The following is a 25,096-nucleotide window of genomic DNA, read 5'->3' as shown; positions in this document are numbered from 1 at the left end:
TGTCTTTTGAGACAGGCTCTTACTGTGTAGCTTTGCTGGCCTGGAACTCTGTGTAGGTCAGACTAGCCTCAAACTCACTCAGAAATATGTCTGCCTCTGCTTCTCAAGTGATGGGATTAAAGTTATATGAGTTCTTTTTCTTTTTTAAATTTTACTTATTTTGTGTGCTCTGCTGCATATACATCTGCAGACCAGCAGAGGGCATCAGACTCCCTTGTAGACAGATGTTTGTGAGCCACCATGTGGTTACTGGGATTTGAACTCAGGACCTCTGGAAGAGCACCCAGTGCTCTTAACCCCTGAGCCATCTCTCCAGCCCCCATGAGTTCGTTTTCTTAAGATTATTTTTTGTAAGGATTTTATTTATTATATGTATGTGAGTACACTGTCACTGTCTTCAGACACACCAGAAGAGGGCATCAGATCCCACTAAAGATGGTTGTGAGCCACCATGTGGTTGCTGGGAATTGAACTCAGGACCTCTGGAAGAGCAGTGCTCCCAACCAGTGAGCCACTCTCCAGCCCATAAGATGCCTTTTCACATTAAAGATGCTGTTCTGGTTTGCTTAATTGATATTATATATCAAGTAGTTCAGGCTAGCCTCAAGCATCCTAGGTAGTTGTGGCTGAACTTGAAATCCTGTCTCCTCCACCACCCAAATGCTGGTTTCAGGTATACACTACCCCACCTGACATGTCTTGCCCGTTTCCAACAATGATCTTTTTTGAAATTCTTGAGGCTAGAGAGATGGTTAGGTGGGTAAGAGTGCTCTATGATCAAGCATAAGGACCTGAGTTCACATTAAAAAAAAAAACAAAAAAACAAAAAAACAAAAAGTGCATGACAGTGCTCCCCTGGAGCCCAGTGCTTGGGTAGGGAGGTATAAGAGGATTCCCGAAGCTTGCCACCAGTCAACATGGCTGCAAAACAGCAGCTCTAGGAGCAGTGACAGAGGGAGACACTGGAAACTGGCCTTTTGGCCTCTGTGCACCCACAGCCATGTGTAGGATGCTGAAGCCTCTGACTGGGGACCCCGCTTTGAGACGTAGAAGACATGGTGGATGTGGCTAGAAACAGGGAGACTAAGGGGGAGGCAACAGCACACGCTGATGAGGAGTCGGGGAGGCAGGCTCGTCATACCGCAGGGCTTGGCATTGCTAACTCCAGGCATGGGAACAGCAAGGCAGGGAAGGGAGGACAACAGGACAGGGCACGTCAGTTGGAAAAGTAGGCTCCCTACCCCCAGCCAAGGGACCAGACCCTCAGTCGGTAATAAATGTCATTCAGGAAGCACAAAAGGGCTGAGGTACAGTTCAATGGCTGGGGACGTAGCTAACATGTGTGAGGGGTGGGGCTCCCCAGTTCCGCGAAAAGAAATCACACCAAGACAAGGCTTTCTGGAGCTGCCGTTCGTTATTTAATGCCCAATTATCACAACAGAATGAAACTTGCTGGTGTTCAAGGCAGGACTTTGGGTGAAACCGAGAGGTAGGTAACCCACATGGAGTCCCAACCCAGGGACTCCAGAACTCCCCACCCCCAGGCATCCTCAAAACGATCAAAAGATCAAAACCCACAAGACTTCGTTATCTCCCAGAAGCCAGAGGCTGGCCAGACCTGTGGCCACGACGATCCCTGAAGAGCCTCGTGGCAGAAGAGAGGATCTGGGCGAGGCGGAGCCTCTGAGTACGACAGAGAACAAAACAAAAAACAACAAAAACGAAAACAAAAAAAAAAAAAAAAAAAAAAAAAGCTTCTAATCAACCCCAAAGGTTTCAGATGTGCTAAAGCAATATATCGCCCTATGCCAGCATGAGCAAACTCTTCACCACATTAATTTGTGCAGAAGAGAGGCTGAGAACACGCAGGGAGAGAAAACCAAGCTTGCACCCCTGAAATGGTTTATAGACTCCCCAAACTCCCACACTCCTTGCAGCCACACTAGCTGGCCATGCCACCATGCCACTCATCCTGACATCTCACACGGTGCATTTCCAAAGCCTATTTACAGTTTAATTCTGCTAAGTGCTCTGGGGTCCCCAGGGACATCAAGCCCCTGGGGACACTGGCAGGGCTGGGAAATCTCCCTGAAGAAAGTCCTCCCCTCAGAAAGAAACTGGTATTTTTCCCACCCTAGCATGAAAGTTCCCATAGGGCCTAAAAGACACACCACTCAAAACAGTGTTCCAAATGGGGGTACACCCCATTCTTTTAAAGCACTCTAAGGAACTTCGAGGTCTCAAGTATCATTGGCAAGAAAGAGGCATGAGCTGATTTCCCATGCTAGCCTTGGGCTTCTCCCCCGAGGCCCAGCCCCTTGACCAGGCCATAGTGGAAAAGAGACAGTTCAGAGATCAAAAGGCAGCTTCTAGGAAGGCCTCTCCATCCATCCCTGTGCTGGGCCTTTGGTGACTGAACTCGAATCTGGACTGCATTCTGAACCTCTTCCAGGCAGGAAGTACAGCCCTCTTCCCCCTAACCCTAACCTAACAGGTCAGGCATCTCTGGTCTCGGAGTTGGCACACGGTTAAATGGTAAAGACCAGAGAACAACAACGCTGTCTCCCGCTTCACTTGCATCAAACCAGACCCCAGGTAGCATCCTCATCACTCAAGGGTCCCCTCGTGTCTAGGGCACGCTGGGCTTCCTGGTGGCCTGAGAAGCCCCCGTGTTTGGTAGAGACCAAGGACATCTCTGTAGCATGTGCCACAGACACCTACAAACACAGCCCAACACAAAATTGTAAACATACTTAAAACACCATGAGATTCTTTTTTTTTTTGGTAGCTTATCTATGCAGTTCTTGAGGGTGAACTTTAGAGACGAAAAGGTCACATATGTCAAAAGGTTGTGGACACTTGGTGTAAAGGGATACACATTTCAAGTAGGGGAGTTGTGTGAATCCCTGACCACTCCTCAGACAGGGACTAACTTTGTGGGCCCAGGAAGCTGAGTCAAGGATAAAGACAAGTTAACCCAAATGGGCACCAGTTCATGTTAGCTCAACATCCGAACTTCAAAATGCCAGTCGGCCGCCTAGAAGCTACCTGGCATAGTCAACTTCATCTTTTACATCAATTTTAATGCTACAAACTTACAACGACAATAACAAAAAGTGCTGCCCCACTGAGCCCCTGAGGAACCCAGGCTCTCTGAGGGTAGGTGGAAGGCCTCTCAGACCCCTTCACCCCTGGGTGCACCTCTCCAGACAACATGGCCTTGGTTTAGCCCTTCTCCATCCCCAGAAAGGCAAGGGAGAAAAACTCCTGTCCCCATCTAACCACAGGGACCCTGGATGGTCAGTCTATGGGAAAAACAAGTGAGACCCAGAGCTCTTCCCAGATCCCCACTCCAGGAGAGGTGGCGGGCACCTCTATCTCCTCAGAGCTGCTGAGGCCTAGTCTGCAGGGACGAGTACCCCGCCCCTGCCCCGTCATCCCCTCAGCACTTCAGTGGGGAAAGGTACAAACCTGTCCCCAAGCTCCAGTCACATCTGACCCTGGAACTGAAGTGAGGGCTTGGGACAGTGGGTGTTTAAGGAATCTCCCCCTCCAACAACCGCGACCAAGAAACAAAATAATCCTCCCAGGGGAGCGTGGGTAGCCCCCCCGGGATGTTTCTTGTTTCTTCTCAAACTTCTCTCTGCCTCCACCTTCCAGGTCTCTGACCCGGACAGAAGCTCTGAGGAAGGGCATCAGGGAGCCATGACACCTGCCTCCTGCTTTTCCCAGGAGCTCTTCTGAGCTAGTTCCTGAAGGCCCACATTTATATTCTAAGGCTCAAGGAAGATGAGAGATTCGACAGGAAGCGGGCTCTCTTGCCTACCTCCCGCAGGATAGCTACTGGAACCTTCTCTAGAGTGGAGGAGATGGAGGACCCCAAGCCAATGCCTGGGCTGGGCCTGGCACCTTCTAAAATTACAAAGCCTAAGTGTAATCAATATTCAAGCAAACTGGATAGTCTCCTCAAGACCCAGGCACCACTATAGGGGCGAGGGGCGGGGGCAAGGAGGTGTGGCCCAGACCCCTGGAAGCCCAGATGTGCCCTTAGGCAACGGGCATGGGTGGGCCTGTCTGAGGAAAAACTAGAACAAACCTCCCTGCTAAAACTCAGGGTGGACAAACACATACAACTCAACTTGAAATAAATACAAAGGCGTTAAGTGCTTCTTGAAAAAGCCAGGGCCCTACTGCCCCTCAGAAGGAGGCAGTGGACCCTTTCCCTGAACGTGGCCACCTGCAACTGTAGTCCTTCATGAGGGGGTCAGAGGTCAGAAGAGGAAGAGCAGGGCTTAGCCCGATACACTCCTCAGCCACATCCTCCACATCTCCCTAGGTGGCCTCCACCCGAAGGAAGGCTGGAATGGAGCCGCTGGCACACGGAGGGTGACACCTGGTGTCTAGTGTCCCCACTCCCCCCCCCCCAAATCTGGGCAGAGAGCCTGTCAATCTGTCTGTGAGGAGGTAGAGACAGATGCAGGACGCTTCAATTAATCAGCAGGTCCCCAAGGTCATAGGAGTCGAAGAGGTCACTGATGCCCTCCCCCTCATCCATGCCCCACAGGTACTCCTCCTGGTCCAACGGCGGGGAGAAGCTGATCAGAGGGGAGCTGGCTGCCAGGATTGGGGACAGGAACTGGTCCTCAGTCTGTTGCAGAAGTGGGTGTGACAGCTCCAGCATGTTGTCAGTGGCTTCCAAGGGGACAAGGGATGGTGCTGGCGGCGGCGGCGGCAGCGGTGGCGGTACCGGCTGTGGCATCAGTACTGGTTTTGGAGACAAACAGACAAGGGTCACGCCTGGCCTTGAGCGCACAGGGCAGTCTTCCCACTCTCTGGATGGCTGGCCCCTCCTCCATCTCTTCCACTTAATGGTCTGGGGACATGCCATCTCTCCAGGCGTGAGTCACAGAAACCTCACTCTCTTCTCCCCTCCACTGGGTGCTGGGACCTGCTCCTAAAAAACCTACTCCCGGGCTTCTGTATCCAGTCCACCCTGCCACCCTACAGGACTGCTACTGAAGCCATTTTCTGGTTCCTACACTTCCAGCTTCCCTGACTCTCCTTACATTGTCACACAGGCGACACCCTGATAATGCCTATCTTTAAAAGGCATTCCCCTGGGGCGACCTCTGTGAGTACTCGTGTTCATATGCACACCCACACACAAATAAGCAACAGAAGATGAAGTAAACCTTTTTTTAGAGCATTAACCCTCCCACCCACAAGGGGGCACCCTTTCGACAAATGGTCCCCGGAGAGTGGGCTGTCCATGTGCAGAGGAATGAAGTTGGACCCTTATACCATTTCTCAAGATTGGCTCAAAGGGGACTAAAGGCCAAATGCAAGATCTCCAGCTATTAAATTCTCACAGGAAAACATCGAGCAAATTTTCATGCCAAGTATGGTGGCTTATACCTCTCGTCTGGCCCTTGGCAGGCAGAGGCAGAAGCATCATACGTTGGAGACTACAGAACAAGATCCTGAAGCAACACAAGGGCTGGGAAGATAGCTTAGTACTTAAGATTGCCTGCACTGGGGGTTGGAGATTTAGCTCAGTGGTAGAGCGCTTGCCTAGCAAGCGCAAGGCCCTGGGTTCAGTCCCCAGCTCCGAAAAAAAAAAAAAAGAAAAGAAAAGAAAAAAAGATTGCCTGCACTGTGAGTAGAAGGACCTGAGTTCGAATCTCCAGTGCCCACATAAAAGTTGGAGTGGCTGTGAGTGCCTATGACCCTAGAATTAGAAGAAACATGGGTGGATCCCGAGAGCTCACAGGCCAGCCAGCCAAATAATAGCAATTTCAGACCCAGTGACTCCAACTAAAATCAACAACTCAGAGGGTGACAGAGGGGGACACCTGATGTCCTGCTCAGGCCTCTGCACGGGACGAATGTGTATGTGTAGTTATACGCGTGTGCACGTGCGCGCACACACACACACACACACACACACACACACATATAAAATAAAAATAAGCAATCTTTAAAAACAACCAAAAACCCCTACTTCAAGCATATCTGAGTGACTGTGCATGGAAGTGTGAGTGAGTGTACATTTAAGTGTGTGTGTGTGTGTGTGTGTGTGAGAGAGTGCATGTGAGTGTATATATATGCTCATGAAAGTGCATGTATGTGCATGAGTGTGAGTGCGTGAGTGTGTGTGAGTGTGTGCATGGAAATGTATATGTGTGAATGTAAGTGTATGTGCGAGTGTACACGGAAGTGTATGTATGTATGTGTGTGAGGTGTATGTGTGATGCAAGTGTATGTGTGAGTGTACGTGTATGTATGAGTATGTGTGGAAGTGTATGTGTGTGAGTGTGCATGGAAGTGTACGTGTACGCGTGTGAGTGTGCACCTTCCTGACAATTCCCCTTTCAGTGTAAGTGTGTGAGTGCACACCCTCAGAACCATTTCCTTTTCCTCCCTTCAGTGAGAAGGTAGCAAGCAAACTGGCTCTGCCCTTGCCCACCCCAGGGCCTCCACGTTTTGTTGCCAGTCTCTACCATTGGGGTCAGAACCCAGGGCCTCAGTGGCCAGGCCAATGCTCTACCCCTGAGCTCAGCTGCAGACTCTGGGCTTCAGGTCTTCATTAGAAAGCTGATACGAAGTTTTCACCACTGTCTTCACACAAGGTCTCTGAGGACAGCTCGTGTGCAGGACGTTCTAACTCTGGAGGGCCATGTTCATGTTGACGGCTGATGGAGAGGGCAGAGCGGCAGGAGGGGTGAAAGGGTGGGGCACGGGAGGCACAGGTCTGGGTTAAAAGATACTGACTAGGGAGGTGCCCAAAGCGACAGATGGCTGGCACCCAGAAGCCCTGGTCCCTGAACAACAACACAGGAGAGATCCTGGAAGAGTTAAGAGCATGGGTTCTTGTCCCAGATCTTCCACTACCTTGCTGTGAGACCTTAAGGAAGCCACTTTCTGTCTCTTATAGAGACATATCATATCATATAGAACAAGATTAAGGTCAGTTAACTTCTGTAAAGGGCTGGACAGCATTTCCTATTTTGTGGGACATGTGCAGCTTATGTCCACGTCCTCTATCCAAGCCTTTTTTTAAGGTGTACTAATTATAGTCTGGGTGTACGAGCATTTTTTATTTTTTAAACCTTTTCTTTTTTTTTCTGGAGCTGGGGACCGAACCCAGGGCCTTGCGCTTGCTAGGCAAGCGCTCCACCACTGAGCTAAATCCCCAACCCCGCGTACAAGCATTTTGCCTGCATGTGTGTATGGTGTCATACGTATGCAGTCCCAGCGTAAGTCAGAAAAAGGTGTCAGATATCCCCCAGAACTGGAGTTATAATCACCATGTGAATGCCAGGAACTGAACTCATGTCCTCTGCAAAAACAGCAAATGTTGGGGACTAAAGGGATGGCTCAGAGGTTAAGAGTACTGACTATTCTCCTTAAGGGACCCAGGTTCAGGGCTGGAGAGATGGCTCAGTGATTAAGAGCACTGACTGCTCTTCCAAAGGTCCTGAGTTCAATTCCCAGCAACCACATGGTGGCTCATAACCATCTATAATGGGATCTGAAGCCCTCTTCTGGTGTGTCTAAAGACAGATCGATCACTCACACATATAAATAAATAAACGTTCCTAACACTTGAGTCATCTCTAAAAACTAAAGGCAGGGTGGTGTAGCTCAGTGATAGAGGGCTTGCCAGGCATGTGCAAAAGCCTGGGTTCAGTTCCCAGCACAACCACTAAATAAAAAGGAAAACGAAGTTCAAACCATCATTAGCTTACTGGCCTGAGACAGAGGTCAACCTATGTCCTGTTACACCAGGTCTTTACTACCAGACCAATTCTAGTTTTCCTTTCTTTAGACAGACACTATGGGACAAGGCGCTTGCAGCAAACCTGAGTTCAATCCCAGGACCCACACGGTGGAAAGAGAAAAACCAGTTCCTGAAAGTTCTACATGTAAGCAGCATGTAGCATGTGTACCAACCCCCCCCCCCCGATAAAAATTGTAACAAAAATTAAAGAACCACTAGGGTTCTACTTTTTTAAAAAAAGTTCTTTTTTAGAAAAACAAATGTATAATGCCAGCCTCCACAGTCTGGAAGAACCCGTTCATGTGACCTGGGGCAGAATCTCGTGGAAGGCAAGGCCTTGCTGCCGAGGTGGCTTCTGGCTCCATTGAGTCATTAACTGTACCACCCACCTCCCAGCCAGGTGCGGGCCCTCCAGCCAGGAGCCCTTCCCGGTTTATCCTGTGCTTGAGGACACAGCACTAGGTCCTTGTAAAGCAAAGGTCAAGGCACCGCCAGGCTGCCTCCCAGCTGTCTGTCCTTGGCTAGGCTGTGTTTTTGCTCCACCTTGGTTATCGAATGCTAAACCAGGAGTGATGAGACCTCCTTCAAGGTGTGGTACGGGAAGGGACAGCCCAATATGGAGTCATAGTAAAAAAAAAAAACAACAACAAAAAAAGCTCTGCTACTGTCACCAGAGAAAGTTCTGAGCCTTCCTCTGGAAATCCAGTTAACCAGGCATGTGGTAACCTTTAGTAACCCCATCACAAGGTAGAAGACAGAGGACCTTGGCGATGACTTGGGTTAGAGACCTGGGGCCAGCAAGATGGCTTTGCAGGTAAAGGTCCTTGCCGCTGAGTCTGCTGATCTGGGTTCAATCCCTAGGACCCACAGGAGAGAAGGAAAAGAACCAACCCCTGCAAGTTGTCCTCTGACCTCCACATGGGTCATGGCAAACTTGGGTCCACATATACACACATCCACTCATACAAAAAAATGCAAAATAAATAAATAATCTGTAAAACCACAATAAAGACTCAGGCTAGGGTCGTGACTCAGTCGGTAGGGTTCCTCCAGATCGTGTGCAAAACCCTGGGTTTGCTTCCTGGCAGCACGTACACTAAGCGTAATAGTGCACACCTGTAGTTCTAACACTCGGGGCTTAGGGGCAAGAGGATGAGGATTTATCCTCAGACACAGAAAGTTTGAGGCTAGCCTGAGCTACATGAGACCCTATGTCAAAACAAAACAAAACAAAACAAAACAAAACAAAAAAACTTCACCAGGAAGAGTCTTCAATCTCAAAACTCAAGATGGAGACGATCTCTAAGAGTTTAAAGCCACCCTAATCTTCAGGTAATGACCAAGGAGATGAAGGTAACTGTGTTTCTAGTCCTCTGGGGGCGGGGAGCAGGGCATATTCAAGAGCATTAAATGTAAGCACAAGGCCTTGGGTTTGGTCCCCAGCTCCGAAAAAAAGAAAAAAAAAAAAAGCATTAAATGTAAAATGTTCAGTAGCAAAAGTGTGTGATCTAAGGTGAAAACTCCACAGTTCCAGAACGGCGGCTATCTAAAACAAATTTTAGCCCTGCGGTGGTGGTGCAGGGCTTTAACCCAGCACCCAGGAGGCAGAGGCAATGGATCTCCAGGTCCGAGGCCAGCCTGGTCTACTACAGAGTGAGTTCTAGGACAGCCAGGGCTGCACAGAGAAACCCTGTCTCAAAAAAAAAAAGAAATATTTATGTTATGTGTATGAATATGTTGCCTGTATGTGTGTGTGCGCATCACGTGGGGGGGTGTGCATCTGTGCATGTGTGTGTGTGCATGTGAGTGTGTGTGAATGATGTGCGTGCGTGTTTTTTGGGAAGCACCACAGGAGCTATAATTATGGATGGCTCTAAGGCACCATATGGCTGTTGGGAACCGAACCTGGGTCCTTCTGTGTTCTTAGCTGCTGAGCCATCTCTTCAGCCTTGGCTCCTAACCGTACAGAAGTACATCAAAATGTACATAGCGACTTTGGATTGGGTTCATTTTGGTGCATGATGTTTTTTTATTTACAAAGTTTTTTTTTAAAGATTTATTTATTTACTTAATGTATATAAGCACACTGTAGCTGTCTTCAGACACACCCAACCCCATTACAGATGGTTGTGAGCCACCATGTGGTTGCTGGGATTTGAACTCAGGACCTCTGGAAGAGCAGTCGGTGCTCTTAACCACTGAGCCATCTCCCCAGCCCCCATTTACAAGGTTTTTATGATAAACTCTTAACTAAAAATATTTAAAAAACCCACAGGCTGAGACTGTGGCTCGGTGTCCGCTTATCTAGGATTCGGAATGCCCGGGTTCAACTCCCACCCCACACACATGCCACCACTTACTGCGGCTTACTGATTGCCACGTGCTTGGCTGCGAGCCACCCTCATAGCAGTTACGGGAGAAATAACAGTTATTGCCAGGCCGGACATTCGGTTTACATTAGTTCGCTAATCCCTTTAATAATTGGAGAGTTAAATATTAACTACTCTTGCCCAACTTTCAGATAAAGGTAATGCAAGCAGAAACTGTCAGAGGGCACACAGCTGAGGGAATGAGCAACTGAGCTGCCCCAGAACAACACCAGTTCCCCTGGTGAGGCGATGACAGAGATGACAGTGACTTTGCAAAGCAGGACGCTCAGTGACCACACCTGAGGACACTGGGCTCCTCTGCGTGGAGCATGCTGGGTAACCGCCGACAATTGCAGACCCGGAAGAAGTAGAGCCACGCCCACCTCCCCTTCCGGGGAAGACCTACCTGAAGACTCTATGGTCTCTGCCAGCCCAGAGTCGGTGCTGCAGCCGGGCTGAGCGCAGTCAGGGACAGGGCTGAGGGTAGAGGTGGAGGGTAGGGCCTCCTTGGTAGGACTGTCTGCCTCCTGCCCCTCCTCCGGGCACAGGTAGACTTCAATGGGGCCTTGGGTACTCTTTAGGTAAATCTGCAGGTTCTCCTGGAGGAGGAAAAGAAACCATCTTACAATGCTAGACACAGACTCACAGGTCAGCCGGTTTGAACGGACAAAGGTAACGCTACTCATTCGCGCAAGCTCAGCAAGCCTGATACCACCCTGCCCTGCTAGAAGGACATCACCATTCCACTGTCTGGCCTGCAAGTCTCCTTGTAGGGAGGACACCATGATTTTCCTTGGGCAAATCAGCGTTCCCTTCCTAGGTCCTGCCATTAAGATTGTGGAAATCACCTTTGAACTCCAGTGGCCCCACTTGTGATGCAGCCAGGAGAGTCAGGGTTATGTGGCTGCCTCAGGGTGTCACAGGGCTGAAGTCAACCCAAGCAGCATTAAGTACAGGACTCTGGCTGGACAGGAGAACAGAAGGACCCTTCCTACCAGGGTGGCTGGGCTGTTGTCACACACACTTTCTACCACAGGAGGGAAGCCCTCTTGAGAATAGCACAGAGAGAATTGGGCAGGGGTTAACAGGGCCCCCAGGCATGATTTGAATCCTTGAATTAAACTTTGTCTCGGATCTTCAGATCCTGAGCTCCTCTCTGGTTTTCCCCTCGCCCACAGGTTTAAAGTAGCTGGACTGGATTTCTCCACCCCTGTCGATTTCCACTGTGTTTCTACTTAAGACACAGTGAATACACACACACACACACACACACACACACACACACACACACAGAGGTGTACACACATATGTACACACACACTCGAGTGCCACACACATGGACACACACAGACACAAGTTCAGGTCTCTATACATCACTTTGCTTGGCAGAAACCCTTGTAAGTTCTGACACTTGGTTTACCTGTCACCCCCAGGGACACTTACTCTGCCTTTTAGCACATTGCCTGGGTCTTCTCCAACCCGCCAGGTCCTGAGCTGAGGGGTGGGGCTTACCTCTGCAGTAGTGGTTCCTTCAAACACATCATTTCTGGATGTGCCACACCCTACAAGCAGTTGCCTAGCACACTCTTCTGTGAGGCTTAGACCACAACAGGCTGCTGCCTAGTTCCCTGGTGGAAGGTTTGCCTAGCAGGTGTAAGGCCCTGGGCTCCAGCTCCCGCACAGCCTAAAGGGATGCTAGACACCCTTCTAATCCCAGTATTCCGGAAGCAGAGGCAAGAGGACCAGAATTTCAAGGCCGTCTTCGGTTACATAATGAGTTTGCGAGGAACGTTGTCAAAGATGGACCAGAGAACCGAGATTTAGTGTGATTTTTTTTTTTTTTAAAGGAGGATCTAGTCTGGGGCTGATGAGGAAGGAAATGACTCAAGACTCAGCCTCAAGTCGAAAGCTGAGGACAGGCAGCAGCCCAGCAGGCAGGGAGAGGAGCAGTGTGTGCAAAGGTTCTGCACCGAGGATGCTAAGCCCCAGACAGGCTGCCGTTGTCAGGAACAGAGACATGAAGGCGGCTTCGGAGAGGAATCCGGGGAGGCCTCTGGGCCCAGAGCACCTCGGACTTTACAGGAGTATGAAAGATTTCGGTTTGGGGCTGGAGGGATGGCTCAGTGGTTAAGGGTACCCACTGCTCTCCCAGGGGACCCAGAGTCGACTCCCAGAGTGCCCACAGGGCCTTTAACAGGAGCCTGAAACTCCAGCTGCAAGGAGACCCAACGCCCTCTCCCGATCACAGCATGTACATAGCACACAGATAACACATACAGGCAAAACACCCAAACATGTACATAAAAAAATCTAAATAAGTCTCCAAAAATTAATAAAAAAAAATTTTTGGTCTTGGGATAGAGAGCCCTCAACAGAAAGGTTCCTGCAGTTGAGACTAATATAGTAACATGTGAACAAGAAAACTGATAACATGTGAACAAGAAAACTGACCCCTGCTAGTTGTCTATGATGTCCACACACATGCTGCCTATCTGTCTCTCTCTCTCTCTCTCTCTCTCTCTCTCTCTCTCTCTCACACACACACACACACACACACAAACACACACACAGTGACTAGATAAATATAATTTAAAAAAATGGTTTTTTTTAGGGGTTGGGGATTTAGCTCAGCGGTAGAGCGCTTGCCTAGCGAGCGCAAGGCCCTGGGTTCGGTCCCCCAGCTCCGGAAAAAAAAAAGAAAAAAAAAATGTCTTTTTTAAATTTGGTCTTGTGCCAGGAATGGTGGGATCTGCCTTTAGCACCAGCATTTAAGAGGCAGAGGTGGGGCTGGGGATTTAGCTCAGTGGTAGAGCGCTTGCCTAGGAAGCGCAAGGCCCTGGGTTCGGTTCCCAGCTCCGAAAAAAAGAACCAAAAAAAAAAAAAAAAAAAAAAAAGAGGCAGAGGCAAGAAGACCATGAATTTGGGGTCAGGCTGGGCTACACAGTGTGTTGAAAGCCAGAGTGGCCCACACAGAGAGGCCCTGTCTCAAAAAAGCCAAGGGTCAGATGCAACTCAGTCGTAGAGAATATGCTGGCACTCTCGAGGCACTGGGCTCCATCCTCGCTCGACACTGAAGGCTTCCGTCCTCACCTTCAGTGATCGAGGAGCCTTTCCACCCCTAACTGCAAAGAAAATCCCTGAAAACCAGAGATGCCCTCAGGCCAGAACTCAGTCTCCACTTCTAGTTTCAGACACTTCTGCCCCAGAATCCAGAATGGACCAGTGGAGCTTGGGACTAGCAGGGCCAGACAGACTCTGCAGAGCCACCCAGGCCTTCCCCACCCTGCTCTCCACCCTGCTAACCTCCGCCCTGTCCGGCACTTCCAATCTTGTCTGTGGCGGGGCCTTGACCGCAATCACTGTCTGCTCCTTGAAGTTGCCCACAGCACGGATATCCTGGTAGGTCACATAGGCCAGTGTAGGGGCAGAAGAGTTAAGAAAAGCAACCTAGGGGCTGGGGATTTGGCTCAGTGGCAGAGCGCTTACCTAGGAAGCGCAAGGTCCTGGGTTCGGTCCCCAGCCCCGAGGGAAAAAAAAAAAAAAAAAAAAGCAACCTAGTCAAAACGTACGTCCCAGCCCGTCAGGGCTTTTCTCTTCCCTCCCAAGCCTCTGAATATCACATCCTCGCTCAGAAAAACTGCAAACGACCATAGAGTAAAGTTCTTTGAATAGCACAAAGCAACCTTCCATCCCTGGAAAGCAAACACTGCATAGCCAGGGTTAGTGTGGCTGCTTACAACCACAAGGAACTGGGATTGGCTTCGATGTCCATCAACAGATGAACGGATGCTGAGAAGACGGAACGGACTCAACGAAACTCTATCAGCAAAAAGGAAAACGAAAAGGAAACACACAGGAAAATGTTACATGAAGCAAGGTAACCCAGGCTGAGAAAAACAGACACTGGCCAGGCTGTGATGGTGGCACAGGCCTTTAATCTCAGCACTTGGGAGACTGAAGCAGGTGGATCTCTGAGTTTGAGGCCAGCCTGGTCTAGAGAGGGAGTTCTGGGACAGCCAGGGCTACACAGAGAAACCTTGTCTCAAAAAATAAAACAAAGTAATAAAAATAAAATAAACCAAAAAAAAAAATAAAATAAAATAAACCAACCCTCTCTCAAAAAACGGAAGAGAGACACTGTTCTCTCTTATGTGTGGCTCCTAACTGCTAATTTTTATGTGTGTATTATATGGGTGGGGGAGGGCAGTGTCAGAGAAGGTGGGAGGGGTAACAGAACCCAAGTAATATGGAAACCAAAAGTGGAATTCTAGGTGTACTGGCTGGTTTTCTGTGTCTACTTGACACAAGCTAGAGTTATCACAGAGAAAGGAGCCTCCCTTGAAAAAAATGCCTTATGAGATCCAGCTGTAAGGCATTTTCTCAATTAGTGATCCAGGGTGGGAGGACCCACTGTGGGTGATGCCATCCCTAGGCTGGTGTTCTTGGGTTCTATAAGAGAGCAAGCTGAGCAAGCCAGGGAAGCAAGCCAGTAAGTAACGTCCCTCCATGGCCTCTGCATCAGCTCCTGCTTCCTGACCTGCTTGAGTTCCAGTCCTGACTTCCTTTGGTGATGAACAGCGATGTGGAAGTGTGAGCTGAATAAATTGTTCCTCCCCAACTTGCTTCTTGGTCATGATATTTTGTGCAGGAATAGAAACCCTGACTAAGACACTAGGGGTAAGCTACAAGAAGCTGGAGTGTAAGAGTCAAATCAAGTAAAAATGCTCTCCGAGGACTGGCCAGGAGCTAACAGCTTGCCTGAGAGGCAGCTGCCTGGGAGACGTTAGAGGTTGGACTCTGGCTAAAGCAAACTCTCTGGGCCAGTGAGGCACTGCACGAAGTAAAGACACTTGCTTCCAAGTCAATTTGATCTTTGGGACCTCTGTGGTAAAAGAAGAGACCCAACTCCCACTCCTCTGACCTCCGTACATGTGCCATAGCACAATGCACCCCTCCACACACAAATACATGTAATTAAAAAAACAAAAGCATAACTAAAAACTAAATTAAGGGAACTCTAGACTGGATCCCAACAACACCCATTGTAGGTCTTTACATATACAGTGGGTACCGAGTATAGATATGATCAATCTCCTCGGCAGGATCTCACAAAAGAAAACCCCAAAACAACCCCCCCCCAACTTCCCTAAGCTCTGGAGGGAGATACAGATGTGACGGTCCCCTAGAGGGAGCTAGTCCCGGTAGGGAGGTAAGAAATCAACAGAGTGTACATTTCCGCAGCCAGCCGCAGCCCTGCTCCCTCCCCTCCCCCCTCCCCGCAGAAAGGATATTTCTTGTTGGCATTATCTTCTGTCAGGTGCTTGAAGCTCAGCGTGCAGCTCTGAATGAGCTGGTCCAAGGTCTGCTCCGCATTCATTAGCTCCTTCAGTTCCTGCCCCAGCTGCTGCTCCTTGGCCGGTCGGGTGGGGTCTTCAAATATTCCCCTGCCTCTGGGAACAGAGCAACCCCCAACGTCATGGTTCCCCACTTCAGGGCTGCCCTGCACAACTGCATAGGGAAGCGGGCGTAACTCCAAACCAGGGCTAGTCACCAGCGGGGCCCCCTCCCCTGTTATGCAAATCAGTGGAGGGATGCCCAGCTCCCTGGGAACTGTCATGGACTAGCACTTGAAGCTTGGGGGTAGGTTAGAGATCGGAAGCCTGAACCCCAGCGTCCAGTTCCTAGGCCCCAGCCTCCATCAGATGGGAAGTTGTTGACTTTAGCCTTGGCTCTGTTCCTGAGTTTCCTTAAGGGTTCATGCCAGGGTGCTTTCAATCAAGCCTGGAACTGTGGGGAGGAGTCTGATCCACCTGACCAATTCCCAAAGGCCTTGCTAAGTCAAGAAGGGGATCCCGGGTTCCCTAACACAAGGAGCTAGGATCCTTTGGCTTTACAACCTCTAGAACTCCTCCGCTCTGCCCGGTCCCTTGGCTCGCTCTCGCTACCACTCCAGCATTTAACACCTGCTCCACCCCACTCAAACACACAGGCTATGCCACTTTTGCTACCTACTACCACCGCCACCACCACCCCGTATTTGGGCGAATTTTCTGTTGCTGGGGAGGGTACCCTAAAACTCACACCTATTGGCTACTGTTCCCGGTCCCGCCCCCAATGCATGCACCCGTTGGATGGTGCCATGTCCGGGCTCAGGCACTCACACCCACTGGATGTTGTTTTTGGACTTCTTGCGGATGAGCTGGATGCCCTCCAGCACGTTGGTGATGTCATATATGCGCCGCTTCTGCACATCCAGCACCTCAGCTGCCCAGTTCAGGTCCAGGACTCCATCCTCCGACTCGCTCAGGAGGTAAATGAACTTCTTGGTCAGCAGCCCCAGCGACGTGTCATAGCGTGTCTTCTCCCCAGGAGACTTAGGGGCTGAGGAGGAAAAGGCCCCATTCACACACTGCTCTGGGGGAGCCAGCCTGGGTTCTCTCCACGAGTTCAGATCCATCCAGAAACACCTTATCCCATCCCATCGAGAGCTGTCTAGCGCGCAGAGCACCCGGGCAGGGGGTCCTCCACTGCCACACAGACCAGCAAAGACCAGCAACCTGTAGCCTCGGGGAAGGAAACTTGCTCCAGGTCCCTCCGCTAGGGTGCGCTATCGAGATCGGAAGCCAAGGGTCGCAACTCCCAGTTCAGAGTACCTTTCCACCATAGCTCAGAGCAGACAGAAACAGCTCCAACTGCCTACTGTTGGAAGCATCACTGTTCTGGGCACTTCCTTAAGGGAATACCCTACAGGGCTCTACAGAGGCACAGACTGGTTAAATCATTTGTTCGTTTCACTTAGTAGATGACAAAGTAGGATTCAAATCCAGGCAGGCTCCAGGCTTCTTCCTAAACCATTATCCTCTCCAACAATTATACCAGGAATTAGGAGTTATGGTTGGGAGGTAACGACAAGCCTGGATTTGAGAGCAGTTTTTATAGATCCACACTTGCCTTTTTCTTTCCATGTGTAGCCTGATAATTATCTGAGGGGAATCATGTAACATCAAACATCAAATGGGGGCCAGGTCCGTGGAAAAGGTCCCTTTCTCAACAAGGCTGCTGTTGCAACACCACTCTCAGCTGAAGTGAATTAAACCACAAGGGGACTTTTGCAATCCAATGACTTTAAGTCTCATAGAAGTCGGTGTCCAAACCAGTCACAGGAAGTAAGTTTTAGTCTCAGGTTCCTCAAGAAGGGGACTTGAGAATCCCTTAACCCACAGAGGCCAAGCATTTGACACACATACTGCTTACTCCAGTTCTGTGTTCGTGGCAGACATTAATAATTGATCAGTGTATTATGCTCTGTTGTCCTAGTGAGCTTTGGATCCTTCAGTCTTGGTTCCAGGTCACTTCCAATCAACCGATTGGAGAGTAAACTTTCTCATTATCCAGAGCTAGCTATGCCTCAGTCACAAGAGATAAGGAGCCCTTACCTGCACCCCTAATTCCCGACAGGAATCTATGCATCTACCCAATCTTATGCCCTCGTTAGGTCTCTGGGTAAATCCATATATCTCCTAGACGTCCTGGCTTAAACTCCCAGGTTAACCAGAATATTGACTGAAAAATCTGAGAAGTGGGAATCCCCTCCACCATAGCTTGAAGAAGACGCTAGCCCTGCGGTTCTCAACCTTGCAAATGCTGCCGGCCTTTAACCTAGTTCCTCCTGTGGTGGTGACCCACAAACATAAAGTTATTTTTGCTAGTACTTCATAACTATAATCTCGCTACTGTTATGAATCATAATGTAAATGTCTGAGTTTTCTGGTGGTCTTAGGTGAGCCCCGTGACAGAGGCATTCGGCACCCAAGGGGTCTCGACCCACAGGCTGAGAACCATTGCTCTAGACAGACAGGCTGTAAACAAAAAACCAAGCTCCCAAATAAACACTAGTCATGGTGGTTAGCTCTGGCGGCAGGTGCCTAGAGTACAGGAAGCCATTCGAGGTGTTCGTCCTGACTCCTAGCTATCTGAGCCTGGCCAAGCCCTAAGATACCTCATCAGTAATTGGGACATAATCCTACCTACTGAACAGAATCAAGTGTGAGAATACACAGGGAACCTTGGAAAAGGAAACTTGTCTGATAGGCTTCTGCGCTTGTGACTTGGGTAGGGACTCCTGCCTCGTGCCACCCCACCGTAGGTGCCCATCAGAAGCTCTTACTTTTCGGGCTTGGCAAACCATCCACTCGGATGCACTTCCCCTTGGGAGTCCGGAATTCTGGGACCGTAGGCCTCCCAAGGCCCTCCAGGTCTAGCTTCCTTTTGGCCTTTGACAGACAGGGAGAGAGGGGAAGAGGAAGAGTTAGAGAATCAGGCCTTCCTTCCTCAGCCTTTTTTATGAACTGCAGCAAGGTCAAGAAGGACATCAACAGCCATCTCCTGTGTGCTTGCCACCAGCCCTTGGTGCAGCGTGGCTGGCTGAACTTGGTGAGGAGAGTTCAAAGTTCAATGGCCACTGAAGTGAGTGCCATATTTTCTGAGGGGCAAATAAAATTTCCACCTCTGTGGGCCAGACCCTGGTGGCCCTACCATATGCAAAACACACAGACATATAGACACAGACACAGACACACACAAACACACACACACGGAGGAAGAAGTGGGCAGGACCCACACACACACAGAGGAGGAAGAAGTGGGCAGGACCCAAACCACATCAGGCATGGTCCTGTCCCTTTCAGAAGCAGCTGGTTCAGACAGACCTGGTGCCCATCACAGCCCCACAGCTGGCCCTTATCAGGGTGGGACCGGCATCCGCCCAGGCCCAGGGGACTTCCTGGCTCAGTGCCACACCCCAAGGAGGTGCCCACATTGGGAAACAGCACAAACACTCCCCCTCCCCGTTTGGGCTCCAGCTCGAGGATCCAGGGCCCCCTGAATGGGCTGCTTGTCATTCTTTCTTTACTGAGACACAATGAGTCCTTCCCCAGTGTCTTAAGGACAAGCAGCTGAGGCCCTGCTGCCCCTCCCCGTTCCCGCCAAGCTTGGGAAACACCTGCTGGGGAAACCAAACCACAGCCCATCTGCTCTGCCCAGACACCACCCACCACTACCACCACCACAGGGCCACAAGGAGGCTTCTAGTTGCATTACCGGGAAAGAGCCTCTCTGATGGTTAGGGCTGGGCAGAGGTGGGGCAGAGACACTGGGGCACTGGGACACTGGGCAAAGGGCCAGCCAGAATCTCCAGCAAGTCTGAAGTCTCACTGCGTGACCTGGGGACATGTGCCACCATAGCTGAGGGCCTCAGTTTCCTGCTCAGTTAAATGGGCAGAACTCCACAACCCGGAGGGCTGTTCTCAGTAGGAGATACACAGTAGGGGCTCAGGAAATGCAATCTATTCCCCAAACACAATCCCAGCATCTTCCTGGACACACCCTCTGGGGCCATTAAGCCCGTTTCCTTCCTTGGCTGCCCCCTAGATACCTCCACCCGTTTGAGAGATCTGCTTAAACACTTGGTGGTGAGGTCACGCTCGGCAGGGCTGAGCCTTCTAACTGCTGCTCAGCACAGCTGGCCTGACAGGTGTCAGCTCCCCTCCCTGACTCCTGCCCCCTCCAGGAAGTCTCCCCGGACTGGCACAAGAATTCCACTCACTGCTTCCAGAAGCCTGACTGTCTAATGTCTCTCCTCCACAAGGCTGCTGTACCAAGGCTCACACAGAATCCAAACACTTCCCTACTCATCCCTCTGAGTCTCCTGAGTATTCCTCACCCACCTCTCAACTGACCAAGTCCTAGACCCAAGGGAGGCTAGCCCCATCCTATCACCCGAGAAAGCCCACCCCGCCACACACCAGGCACCCGCTGAGACCTGCTAAATAACCCAAGCCAAGCTCCAGCACTCAGCTCTAATTAAGCCTCCGGCAGTACCCAGTGTGTGGCTGTTGCAATCGAGGCCAGGTGGGCTTGATGGACTACATCTTGATTAAAATGGTTCATTTTCGCTCCCTCCCACCATGCAAGAACAAGTTGACAAGAGGATTGGTTAAGCCTAGTTCCAGCTCAGCCTATATTCCCGATGCCCCATCAGAATCTCACTAGCCACCTGCAAGGCAGAGGGCGGGGAACAGCCAGTCACATTCTCTCACAGTCCTGAAGTCTGTCAGCACCAGCACTCTGTCTGGACAGACAAGCGGATACAGAGAGGTTAAGTGACACAGACAAAAAAGCAGAGCCAGGGTGTGGAGCCTGGTCTGTCCAACCCTGGAGCCCTGTGCCAGGCTACGAGAGCCATCCATTCACACTCCCCCAGGAACTGCTAGAATGTGGGCCAAGGTCTCGTTTGTGCCACCTGCTCCCAGCACCTCACACGTTCACACGCTGCCTCCTCCTCTCTCACCCTCCCTCACTAGGTGCACACTCTTGGCAACCCCAGGGTCCCTACGTAGCAATGTGTCCCCCATCTAAGGACACCAGCCTAACACCTTTGGGTACTGCCCAGGAAGAAGTCATCATGTGGCTAGGTTGAGCTGGCAAAGGCCAGGTGGCACCAAGAGAGGCTCAGCACGGGCCTCGGGGTCAGGTGAGGTCAAAGCTAGACCTCTCTCTCTCCTTAGCTAGGTGAGCTGGGAGGTCAGATAACCTTGACCCACTTGCGCAGTTGGGCCAGTCTGCTCTTGCTAAGGAGTCAGTAAGTCGATGCAGCAGGCTGGCGCAGCAGCTGCAGCCACTCAGGCGAGGGTATCCCCGTGAGTGAAGTTCAAGAGAAAAATGTCGAAGGGACAACAGGGGCGAGGGAGAGCAAAGGTCTGTGAGCACACCCAGAGGCCAGCACGGCTCTAATCTGGACCCCCTGAAGCAGCTCCTGGTTGGGATTTAATCTACTTGCCAAACCCTTATGTGTGGAACACACCCCTTGCCCAGGAGCCCCAGAGGATCAGAGGAGCTGGCAGGAAAACACAAGGAGCACGGAGATCAGAGAAGGGAAATGAAGTGCCCAAGGTCACACGGGCAGGGACTGGAGTGAAAACAAATTGGGGAACCACTTTGCCGTTAGCGCCAAGGGACAGCCTGGGACATGTCACCCTATCCTTGAGCTGATACATCATCTCTTGGTCTGGTAGGGGTGGAATTTAAAAAAAAGAAAAATTGTCTTACAGTCTGAGCCATTGGAGAGGCTGAGGCAGAATCTGGTTTTGTTTGTTTGTTTGTTTTTTGGTGTTTTTTTTGGAGCTGGGGACGGAACCCAGGGCCTTTCGCTTGCTAGGCAAGCGCTCTACCACTGAGCTAAATCCCCAACCCCCCAATCTGTTTGTTTTGAGACATGGCCTTATTATGCAGGACCAGGCTGGCCTCAAACTCACAGATCCACATGCCTCGGCCTCCAGAGTACTGGGATTAAAGACCCACGCCACCACACTCAGCCGGATCTGGAACACTCAACAGTCTTCCTGACTCAGTTTCCCCACTGTTAGGACTTCAGGAGTGTGTGTATGCCCAGCTTAGCTGATCAGTTAAGCCTAGGCGTTCAGGACCAGCCTGGCAACAATGAGACCCTGTCTCAACAACGACAGCCAGGTGTGCGGCACACGCCTTTAATGCCAGCACTCAGGAGGTAGGATCGGATGAATCTCTGAGTTCGAGAGTTCGAGACCAGCCTGGCATACATAGTAGGTTTCAGGACAGCCGTGTGAACAACACAAACCAATTAAGAGGCAAAGAGAAACAGAACAGCCCCCACTGTCCTCACAGATGCCAGCTACAGGACCGAGAGAAAATGCCATGATCCTAGCCAGAGGTAAGACTCAACAGGGAAAGTTGTGGAATCTTTGCTGGTGGATAGCAGGACCAGTGGGCAGGAAGCAAGGAGACCTACATCCTGGCTGCCTTCTCAACAGTTATCATCCCTTCAGAGGCCAGCTCCCCAACAAATCTTGCTCACCCCACATTTTGCAGCCACAAAGCAGAAGGGCCACACCCAGGGTTGGGTTTGGAGGAGCTCCAGGTCACACCCTTGTCAAATGAGTAAGCAGGGGGTTAGGCCTGCCCACGGGGCACTGGGGCCCCAGCATCTGGGGAAGGACCAGAGATGGCCTCTGGGCCTGGGCAGGCTTTTAGGGAGTCTGATGCAAGGATGACACCCCCACTTCTTGCCTTGTGAGTTGGGCAAGTGACTTCACCTCGGCTTGGTTTCCTCACCTCTAGAGAGCCTCATCCCTTAACCAAGATAACTGGTGCAGAGTGCCAAGCAGTGTCTGGCTAAGATCCTGAGCCCGCCCTGGGAGAGTAGAACAGACAGATGCAGGGCTGGTGAGGAAGTTCAAAACCCCAGCTGTCACTGACACTCTACATCCAAAAGCAGTTGGTCAAAGGAGAGATTAGCCCTCCGGAGTCCCCTTTCCCTGGCGGGGGCACCTAGCTCCTAAAATGACCTCAGGGGTAAAGAGTGGCTGTATGGAGAGAGCTGACTTGTGGGTCATTTCGCTGGATGACTTCTGACCCTTTAGCTTTCCACTTCTACAACATGAAGCTTCTTCCTGTTCAGTTCACGTCACAAGCTAACACAAATGCATTCGGCTGGGAAATGCTAAAGACCAGGCAAAGCAACAGAACAGTTATCCTCAGTTTCCTGACCTGCAAAATGGGCGTGACAACTGTGCCACTTCCTGAGCTCCCAGGAAAGGGATCATGGGAGGTAAAAATAAAGCTTGACTCCAAAGGCAGAAAATGAGGCTTGGCCTGTAGCCAGAGTTGATCTAAGTAGCTAAGATCACTGAGCCACAGGTCAGGCAAAATGCCCTGGGGACACAGGGTGGTCTTATCTCTGTCCCCAGACTTACCATACTCTATAAATACCATCTCCCCTCCTTGGTACCTGTTTCCAAACCTGGAGCTGGAAGCAACAGAGGAGACAAACCGAGGAAGGTATATTTTCTAGAAGATGGAACGGGGGGCTGTCAAGATAGCTCAGTGGGTAGCAGAGCTTGCCACCAAGCAGGACCATTTACGTTTGATCCCCAGGACCCACTCAGAAAAAGAAAACCAACTCTGAAAAGTTGTCCCCTGACCTCCAAACACAATGTAACACAAACAGCCCCACCTCCCCCACAAAAAAGTAATTTTAAAACCTTTTTCTTTTTTTTTGGGGGGGGGGGTTCTTTTTTTCTGGAGCTGGGGACCGAACCCAGGGCCTTGCGCTTCCTAGGCAAGCGCTCTACCACTGAGCTAAATCCCCAACCCCTAAAACCTTTTTCTTAAAAGAGGAAACAGAGGCCCTGACTTATCCAAATAGACACAATGATGACCAGAGCTGAAACCAGCCATGCCAACCCTCACTCCAACTCCCTCAGGCGCTTTCCCACTCCATTTCCATGCACCCCCTGCTCCAGCCCAATGCCACCACACCAGGCCCTCCCTGACATCACACCTGCAGCACTACTGAGGACACAGTCCACCTGAACAGGAAACCCAAGAGACTGAGTACATTTGCATCTGCTACTGGCTATCTCAGAGGATGACCAGGATGTGGGGAGGGCCTGAGGACAACACTTGAGAAGGAGCTGGCTAGACAACTTTGTCCATACCAGGCTGGACCAGAGACCTGGGAGACCTATCCGGATTTAAAGTCACCAGGAAATCCCACAGGCCAAGCCCCTGGCCTGAAATAGCAGGTGTTGGTTCTGGCGTAAACAATGAAAGAATGAATGAACTGTAGCAGTATAGATGCCTTGTGGGCTTCCTGAAGGTCACGCAGACGCTACGGGCACTGGGCTGGGTCCAGGCTCCCTGTCCAGTGCTCAATGCGCTCCCGCAACAGCAGGCGAGATTACTTCACGGAGTCAGAAAACCAAGAGGTTCTCTCTCTGTTGCCAGTCCCGCTTCCCCACCTCAACCAGCTGTAATCAAGCTGTACAGAATCCCAAGCACCCTCTCTCCTTTCCCACCCAGACACGTATACGGGAAGTATAGGGGGTCCCCAGCATTACCGGCAGGCGGCCTGCGGGTACACATCGCACAATTTGGCCCTCGGGTCCGTGGGGAGTGGCGTCGAGGCAGGTGCCCAGCGCCGCAGAGGAAGGCACCGTCTGCGTGTAAAGCGAAGTGTAGTAGGTAGTGGCGGTGGTGGCCGGGCAGAGCTGGGGACTGCTCAGACCCGAAGGCCACAGCTCGGTGGGGTTCAACGTCGGCAAGCTCTTTGTGGGTTGCGCCGTGGCCGGAGCCAGGGTCCGCGGCGCGCGCAGCATGGCGAGTGCGGCGCCCCCTACCCACTCGGGTATGGCGCGCGCGCGCGGGGCACCTGCGGGCTTTGCAGCCGGCTGCACCGCGGACGCCGGGAGCAGCCGCCAATGGACGCCCGCCGGGCAAGGCCGGACCCTCCCCTCCTGGCCCGCCGCCCAGCACAGTCGAGCTCAGAGATCGCCACTCGGAGATCGCGTGGCGCGGGTGGCACTGCCAGGGGCTGGCCCGGGCCGGGCTGCGCCCGGAATGTCTGGGCGCCCGTAGTCGCCCCGGTGCGTGAAAGCGTCCCGGGATGCCCACGGACTCCGCCGACACGAGTGTATTCTGACCCGCGAAGGGTGTCCTGTGCGCCCCGCTGAGCTCTCCGTTCACCCTCTAATTCCCGTCCCTTGCTTGGACTCCTTTTTCTTTTCTTTCTATCTTCTTTTTTTTCTTTTCTTTCTTTCTTTTTTTTTTTTTTTTTTTTTTTTTTAGCGCCAAACTATGTGCCGCCAAATTCGGATCTCCCGCGGAAAATGCCGCACCTCGATTGGCTGCTACAACATATATAGGCTCCTCCCACCCTCCCACCCCCGGAAAGGCTTAGTCTGAGAAACAACGATTACAACAGGAGCTTAGTGGCTTAAAGGGGCCGCGACATCTGCTGACTTCAGCGTCCTCTTGTAACAGCCGGTGAAACTGAGACAGAAAGGTGCATCTGGAACTCACAGCATAACGACCCACAGTACAGCGAAGAGCGCTGAGGAGTGAACCTCTTTTC

General features: G+C 51.2%; 1 protein-coding gene and 1 long non-coding RNA gene across 4 annotated transcripts; one reads left to right on the top strand and one right to left on the bottom strand.

The window, feature by feature from the left end:
- Window positions 1-1,395: 1,395 nt before the first annotated feature.
- Window positions 1,396-24,727, bottom strand: E2f2 (E2F transcription factor 2). 3 transcript variants are annotated; one of them, NM_001427622.1, is given in 7 exon segments: window positions 1,396-4,764; window positions 10,556-10,748; window positions 13,453-13,567; window positions 15,441-15,599; window positions 16,311-16,530; window positions 18,317-18,422; window positions 24,084-24,727. In NM_001427622.1, coding segments are annotated over 7 exon segments (1,329 nt in total). In that variant the 5' UTR covers window positions 24,342-24,727; the 3' UTR covers window positions 1,396-4,486.
- On the top strand, window positions 10,596-13,669 carry LOC148006110 (uncharacterized). Its single transcript, XR_015621247.1, has 2 exons — window positions 10,596-10,821; window positions 11,997-13,669. It is a non-coding gene; the product is annotated as an uncharacterized LOC148006110 (long non-coding RNA).
- Window positions 24,728-25,096: the final 369 nt, after the last annotated feature.

This window comes from Rattus norvegicus, chromosome 5, assembly GCF_021556685.1.
Source record: "Rattus norvegicus strain SHRSP/BbbUtx chromosome 5, alternate assembly SHRSP_T2T, whole genome shotgun sequence".
NCBI classification, from domain to species: domain Eukaryota; kingdom Metazoa; phylum Chordata; class Mammalia; order Rodentia; family Muridae; genus Rattus; species Rattus norvegicus.
Note: the sequence above shows the minus strand (reverse complement) of the source record. Positions and strands in the feature narration are given on the sequence as shown.

What these genes read in the sequence shown, in the direction of transcription:
- E2f2 (XM_087551076.1), bottom strand. Translation starts at nt 19,178, where the DNA reads ATGGGCTGTGGTTTGGTTTCCCCAGCAGGTGTTTCCCAAGCTTGGCGG. An exon ending in TGGTTTGCCAAGCCCGAAAA is followed by an intron (nt 16,531 to 18,316) that starts GTAAGAGCTTCT and finishes TTTCCTCCTCAG; the next exon opens with CCCCTAAGTCTCCTGGGGAG. An exon ending in AAAAACAACATCCAGTGGGT is followed by an intron (nt 15,600 to 16,310) that starts GTGAGTGCCTGA and finishes CTCTGTTCCCAG; the next exon opens with AGGCAGGGGAATATTTGAAG.